The 8,122-nt window shown below is 39.8% G+C and overlaps 1 protein-coding gene across 1 annotated transcript in view; it reads left to right on the top strand.

Annotated features, from left to right (window-relative positions):
* Window positions 1-88: 88 nt before the first annotated feature.
* The window catches only part of LOC102239626 (cyclin-Y-like protein 1), a 40,111-nt gene continuing 32,077 nt past the window's right edge, over window positions 89-8,122 (top strand). The window contains exon 1 of the mRNA XM_014547532.1: window positions 89-290. Within this exon, the coding sequence (XP_014403018.1) occupies window positions 89-290 (202 nt within the window). The remainder of the gene's footprint in view (window positions 291-8,122) is intronic.

Raw genomic sequence — 8,122 nt, 5'->3', positions numbered from 1 at the left:
TGGGTTTGCCCTTTGGGGGTTGGGCGGGGGGGTGGTTAGGGGGACTGTTGAGTGAAGGCAGTGACAGCAGCGCGAGTAGAGGTTCCTCATGGGGAACAAACTCAGCTGCTGCTGGAAGCCCAAGGCCAGCCGGAGGCGGGGCCGGGACTCTAAGTCGGTGCATCCGGCCCCTGAGTCTGGTGACCATGACCGTGAGGCGGGCCGAGCTGATGGGGATTTTGAGTTCTTGGATTTCATGTTCACCAAAGGCGTCCCTGTGCTGCGCCTCAGTGACCTGCAATTGCCCGAAGGTAAGGAGGTGGCAGGGGTTCGCTGATCTCAGTCACACCTCTGGGCTCTGCTGACCCCAGGACCCCTAGTCGGGCACCACCACCTCAGGCTCCTTCTTGCCTGGGGTAGCTTTCTAAGACCTGGCTCTTCCTGGCATCCCCACCCCTTATTTTTTCGCATCATGTCTGGCCAGTTTCTTTCCCTGTTCAGTACCCCAGTGTTCCCAGTGTTCTTTCCTCCATCCCCATTCAGCCTGAGACACTCCAGTCCTTGGCCCTTCCTGTTCATGGCTCTGTTTAGTGTCTGGTGGGACTCCATGAAGACTTTTGGGTATATTCTCTCCTTTTTCTCAATGAAAACTTTAATACCCCAACTGCAGAGTTTCCATCCCATCTCCCTATCCCTACCTAGCCTATGGATCTTAGTGAAGGAACCAGGTAGGGCCCAGTGAAACCCTTGTTTCTACCTGTTAATATAGTTGATACTCTGAACAGTTCAGCTGCAAAGATTTTAGGGGTTGTTATGTAAACTCAAAATTGATAACCGACACGGAACCTCTATGGTGTTCTTAAGTAGGCTGTTTTCAGTTGCCTGGATAGAAGCTGTTTATTCCTTCCAACTATAATTTGAACACAGAAGGAAATGGTGGGAGAGGGAACTCAGAATTTCCGAATGATGTGAAATGTTACCTCCAGTCCTACAGAGAATAGTTGCTTGTTCGATTTTTACACAAAAATATCTCCACCTAGACACAAACACGTCTTCAGTCTTACTTCTGTGACTTAACAGACTTCCCTGTCATATTGCTCATTCTAAGGAGGAGTGGGTGGTTCAGTTCACAAGAGTGTTGGTCAAAAGTTTCAAAAGAGAACCCTGAACATTTAAACTTGAATTGGTGACATAAAGTCTTGGGAGGTAAGATTCCAAATGGCGCACGAGAATGTTTGTCGGTTTGTCTCCATGGCTCCCTGTCCATCCTCTCCCCTCCTGCAGTAGATTCCTGTTTAACTGCAGGAATGTTGAGGTGAAAGTTCTAAAGACCAGATGCCTGAAGCCTGGGGAGAGTGGGGGACATTAGTGAAGAGGGAGAAGAGAGGAAATACTTGATTTAAAATAATTCTGGATAACAATGTAACTAATGAAGACTGTAGTGTGTTGTTGTTTTTTAAGTACAAAACGTACATTTACAAAGATGTTAAAGCCCCTTTGGCCCATTTTATTTTTAATTTAAATGGCAGAGATTATTTCATTGTTTCATAGAGAAAACGCATTATAGCTTTTATTCTATTTAAACTCTAGTTGAGCTTTTAATTTCTTTAAAAGTTAGAATAATTAAGCCTGGGGATTCACCTGGATGATGGACATGGCTTTGTAACTGAAAAGTACTCCTTGTTCAGAGTATTCAAATAGTGTAGAAAAAAATGAACAAATTATGTGAATTAATTGTACCTTTAAACACAATGCAAGTGAGGACCTGTGGAAACTTCTGTTTACTCTGGTGCTGTAAGGTAAGCTTCTGTCCGAGTGATTCCGTCCGGGCCACTAGTAAACCTATAAGAAGTCATGTTAAATCAGAAAAATTGAAAAAATGGAATTCATAAGCATAGAACTTACATTTTTATGTTTAACATGATAGTTTGAGTTTCATTTCAATTCGTTTTTAACTTTGGGGGGCATTCACTAAAGTGATATGAGAAATCTCAAATTCATCATTTGCCTATTAGTAAGTTTTCATAGAAACATGGTGAGAATACCAAATATCAAGTTCCAGCACACTGAAAGTTGCTTGTAATGTCTTTATTTCAGACAATTTTACATCAACTTCCCTGGAAACTAAGAAATACCTACTTGGATGTAAAACATTTGGCTTTTCTACAATGGAGAATTGAGTTATTTGGTTACTACACACAATCATACTTACTGGAATGATGCTCTGCCTTGTTCTTCTGAAACAGATGAACCTGATTTCTTTACGTCATTCCAAAGCGATATTTTTAAGAACCCTGACACAGATTTCAGATAGACTTAACAGAATTTTTCTAGTACCTTGCCTTTATCTAACAGTGTTTCTGACATAACCGATGGTGATATCAGTAACACACAAAAAAGCACTAGAATCCTGTCATCAATTTAATTGTTACTCCTCAACTCTTCATGCAGCCTTTTATGTTCTGACCTATGAACTCTGCTAATTTGCTGCTAAAGGTGCTCTCTCTCAATGACGCCTTTCTCCCTCTCCCCTGAGGCGTGAGTAGGGAAGTAATTGGCAACATGATCAGGAAAAACCTGCATAACAGAACTTTACTCTTTCCAGTAGCTATTTTAACCCTCTTTTTTTTGTGGGGGTGAATATTAATAAGTATTTGATGTACAAGGTTGGAAAATACAGTAAAGTTATTCACTTATGCTAAGAATACCCAGAAATTTTATTAATATTTTGGTGTTTATTATTCTTGAGTCTTTTGTATGCATATAAACATAACAGTCTATTTTAGAAAAATGAGGGCACTCTTTATGTGCTGCTGTGTCACTCAGAGTTATAAAGAGAATAAGGACATCAAGCTCCTGGACCTGTGCCTGACCCCTGGGGAGCATCCAGGATGTTTCCATGCAGCTGCGTGAGCTCCCCTGCAGGCCTTCTAATAACTGATCCTGTACCTTCAAATGGTTGGAGCACCATTCAGTTACCCACTGTTATGAGGGGCCATCTTTCACCGTGAAGCCAGACACAATCCCATTGTAATGCTTTATTCTGGGGACACAGATTAAAATAGATGCATTGTATTTACCTCTAGAATTCAGATGGTATACTTCCTTATAACTTCATTAGGATGTCATTTGTAGTTAAGGTATTTTAAAGTTAAATGTTTTTATCCCTAATTAAAGTCATCATTGGTTTTTCACTGGACATAGCACTATCTTTTAGTGTTTTTGTGGGTTTTCTGTCTTTAATTCTGAATAACGGCTACTCCAAGATCAGGAAGCAGTGCCGATCTTAGATGATAAATCAAAAGGTTGCATTAAATAAAACCTTAGAAGGTATAAGAAAATTGGGAGAAACTTAATTGGTTTGGGTACACTGAAATAGTAGATATTTATTGGGCACCATTCCAGATGCAGGACAAACAATGAAATTTAAGGACCCCCCTCCCCCGCCCCCGCCTCTTCCCCCAACTCAGGTTTTTACATTCTAGGAGATCCTAGGGGCAGACAAGACATGAACAATCAAGAAAGTCAGGGTGGTTAAAGACAGCTGCTCTCTTTAAGTGACATTAAGCATTTCTAAAAGTGAGAGGGACCCAGTGAACACGTGGGGGCAAAGGCTTCCATGCAGAGTCCCTCAGGTGGGAATACAGAGTGCAGGCAGTAAGAGCAAACACGGGGTGACTGCAGCAGACTGAGAGGGATGCCGGGAGGAGGGCAATGGTGCATCAAGACCTTGTATGCCAAGTGGGCCTTGACAAAAGTATGCATTTTATCTGCATAAATGCAGATTATCTTTGAAAGTGTCTTTATACACAAGAGAAATGCAAATAAATCTATCCTGTACTTTCTCTCCTATTGGGAGAAGATCCATAAACTTGACACTTAACTCTTTGGTAAGGCTGCAAAGAAACAGTTCCCTTCATAATTTGCTGAAGGAAATACAAAATGGCTCCACCCCCTGAAGGGATGTTGGCATAAATCACACAGCAATGCAGATGGCATTAATCACGAAATCCTACTTTGCGGAATTTTTGCTGAAGACATACCCCACAAAATGAAACCACATATCCACAAAGTTTATGTTGCATTCTTTTCAAAAAGACAATAACTTATGTCCAATAAGGGACTGCTTAAGTAAACTGGTACGTCCACGCAGTAGACTACTATGGAGGCTGAGAAAATGATAAAATGTCTCTTTCCTGCTATGTGGTTTGCTTCAGGATAAGTTACATAAAAAAAAGGAAGGAGAGGACACCCAGTAATCTCACATGACAGAAGCAGGGGAAGTATGTATTGCTTATTTTGAAAATATGTTGAGAGAAATTCGTGCTAATTGTGTAACTTTTATTTTTTCCCCTTTAATGGGCAGCCAAAGCACACATTTACTTAAGGTGATGTTAGGGTGATGAGTGGACATTTCATACACTTTCCAATGAAATGCTTAATGTTCATATTTTGCTTTTGAATGAATTTGTGAAAGCTTTATTGTCATTTTTGGTGCTCTCTGTATAGTATATAAATTGCTCTTGGGTTTCATTTGATCCTTATAATGTTTTGTGTTTGGTAATACAGGAAATATATCTGTTTTGCTTGTGAGAAGACAGGCTCTGAGTGGTATAAATTGAGTTGTCCAAGGTTTGAAAAAATCAGGCTTGATAGAGCAGGAATGTAAATTCCAGATATATGGCACATAGGAATGGAATTTATAGAATGAGACATCATGGGATCAGCTTTGGGGATGCTATCTTTTCTCACACACTCCTTTTTTTTAGTGTATTACAGTTAAACTTTAGGGTTAAAACAGTAACGTTACATAATGTGAGATGAAATTGAGGTAAATTGCTACTCAGAAATGTTCTCAAACACTGAGCAGAGCACTTTTTAAAAATACGTAAAGGAAGAAAGGTGTATTTCACTATGTGAAATGTCACATCTCAGTCACAGTCATTAGAACAGGTTGAGGATTAAAACCAGGCAATACTGAGATCCAAGGTGAGGCAGCTACAGAAGTGGTTTGGAAGCCACACTTAGGAAACTAGGAGCGAGGCGTGAGGAGCTGTAGAGTGGGGGACGCAGGACCCACTGTGTGCCCTTTGGTGAGGCAGCCAGCTCAAGGCCTTGGGTAGGAGTCACCTGACGGGGTGGGAATGTGGACTCAGATAAAATCATTAGTTTACGGTAATAGATGGACTCCTAATTTTGTGTTATGGGCCACAAAATAATACAATGTATAGTGAATACAATGCATAGTGTAGGGGGTAGAGCAGTTCAGTAAATGCAGGAGGCCTTAAGTAAGCAGGTGCCCAGCAGTGGGCCCAGCAACTGCTGCCATTTCTATTTAATTAGTATAAATGGAAATCATTGTCTTTCTGAAAAATGCTGCTTAAAACCATTCTATAAAAAACCATTCTGCAGTATTTAGTAAAGAGTACAAGTTATATATAAAATTATTTTAGGCCATAAACAGAAAATATTTTATGGAAGCAACACAACACCACACCATTCTGCAGTATTTAGCAAAGAGTGGAAGGTATATATAAAATTATTTTAGGCCATAAACAGAAAATATTTTATGAAAACTTCATGTAAATTGACAACATTAGGGCCCTAGTGGGTACAATACACACAGTACATGCAAATGACAGGCAACTCACTGATGTGGAAATATCACTGTTAACTGTGGTCACACTGTGCACTCAAGGAAATGCCAGTTAGACTTGGTGAGGTTCCTGACCCACATAACCACGATCTTATTCAAAGCTTGGTAGCATTATCCACTAATATGCCCTCACCTGTTTTAGAAAGCCACTTAGTTTTATAAATTAAGCCATAAAAGCAACCTAACCTTTTGGTCTAGTCATTTTATTTAAAAGAGCTTTTCTAAGGAGATTTAAAAGGTTGTTATAAAACTATATATATGTGATGATTTTTTAGAACTATGTAAGTACTTAAAACCCCAGCAGAGGTTGGCTATGTAAAGTATAGGAATAACACTTTATAGACAAGTATGTATCCATTAAACAGCAAATATGCTGCAAGTTGAAAAAATGGATCTTAAAATAGATTTAAATCTTTTGAAGAGAAGTACTGACTTTATAACCAGAGTTCACAGAGTGAAAATCAAGGTACTCCTTGATTCAGGAATTAAGGGATCTTCTCAGCACTTGTCTCGGTTCTGCTCTCCTGTTGATTTCTCCTGAGAAGGCTTCCTCCTCGTGCTGGCAAAGGGGAGTCCGAAGCTCCAGACTCTCTAAGGATCCTGGAGTTCAGCTCTGCCTTTCTCTTCCGGTTTTTGGGAGGTCCCAGGCAGCTGTGATTGGCTGGCCAGCCCTGAGGCACCTGCCTGCTCTGGAACCCAGGTGTAGGGGAGGCAAAGTTTCAGCTGTTTGTTTCTTTGTTTGTTACTTGAGCTAATTTTGATTTTTTTTCTGCATGTTGTCATTTCTTTTATTCCAGCATTCTTGATTTTTGTATTTAGAGCTATAGCAACACCTGTTCCTTTGGGGCATGCCTGTGTGTGTGTGTGTGTGTGTGTGTGTGTAAGCCTTCTTCTTTGTCTCAAGTACATATTTTCATGGGCTTCCCATTGAAAATTTTAATTAAACTTTATCACACCATTGGCATTGATACAATTGTATGGCTGCTTATGCAAATATTTGCTCTTATCTTTTTTTATTCAAATGCAATATATTTACTTTCTTTTTGGTAGGAAGTAGTCTTGAATTCTGTCAGAAGCCTGAGGTTAGAGGCTGCTGTGATAGTCTCAGCCTCTCACTTTGTACACAACTGAATTCATTTATTTTCCAAGTAGTTAACATTGTCTTATTTTTCAAATTTGTGGGAAAAAACCTTTAAAATAATTTTGTGGGTTTTTTTACATTAAAATGTTGAATAGAATAGTTTCTACAAAAGCAATTTAATAAACTGAAATTCAGTGAAGGAACATTTTTAAAGAACAAGGCAATTGGTGCAGTTATTTAAATTTCTAGTGTTGGCATTAGTATCAAAATGGATGGCTCAGATGCCTGTGAAACCAGGATGTCCCAAATTATGTTTGTGCAAGATGTTAACTGTATTACTTGGAGGGGGAAAAGGGTTCTAGGTATAAATTTGTGAAATGATGTGTTAGACATTATTCATTACTAGACTGATTAGTTCTTAACACGTCAGTGTGCATTTTGATCTCTAAGAATCAGGAATATCATTTACTTTTATATGACTTCCAAATACCCTTTTAACAAATAGAACCATTATTATGCAATTTGGGAAATATTGCCATAACCATCACTCTCTCAGGATCTTGGTCCACTTTCTCACAAGATTGGTTAAGTGGTTTCAGATGATCATTACTAAGGAATATCATAGGGTTTTTTTTTAAAGTAATGACTTTATTATTCCACGTAGTGGCAAGCTTTGTGTTATTAAAATTCAGATATCTATTTGGTATACTTGCCTAAATAGAAGATTATCTCACCTTGGTGCAAGGTGGACTGCAGGCACACCTACCCTTACATAGTTACAGCAAATTGCATTTTTACAAGCAGCCCTAGATCAAGTCCAGAAAGTATTCTTATTGAAGCCCTCAAATTAATTGTGTGGCCTGGAAAGAAGAAGTGGAGCTTTAACTTTGGAAATTGAGGGCAGAATTTAAAAATCACTTTGATGAAAGTATAAAAAGTCACTGTCATGACAGTGTTCCTGTAGACTAGAGCCTTGAGCTATTATACTGTCCTTTTAAATGTGCCACGATATGGAGCCCTAAGCAAGCCACAGCTAAGAAAATAAGTTCATGTTTTTAATGGAGTTAGAATTAGCCTAATGAGTAAAGAACATTTGCCAAAAACAGCTCACGTGATTTGGGCATATTTGATATATTAGCTGGTATCTGACACCAATTTGCCACAGTGTAACTTGCTTCTTGGCATTGTTTCTGGAATCTATATATATAAAAGCCCAGCGACCAGAATGGCAGAATGACGGGAACCACTGGTCTCTTTGATGAGCACTGTGGCTGCCAACCGGCCCGATCCGGGCCCCAATTGACCCCCACAACTCCTTCAGCCCCTCCCCCCATCCCAATCAGGGGTGGAGCCAACAACTGCCCATGGTCCCTCCCCCGGCCAGCCCCACCCCCAATCGGGGGCAG

This window comes from Myotis brandtii, unplaced genomic scaffold (genome assembly GCF_000412655.1).
Source record: "Myotis brandtii unplaced genomic scaffold, ASM41265v1 scaffold479, whole genome shotgun sequence".
Taxonomy (NCBI): domain Eukaryota; kingdom Metazoa; phylum Chordata; class Mammalia; order Chiroptera; family Vespertilionidae; genus Myotis; species Myotis brandtii.
Note: the sequence above shows the minus strand (reverse complement) of the source record. Positions and strands in the feature narration are given on the sequence as shown.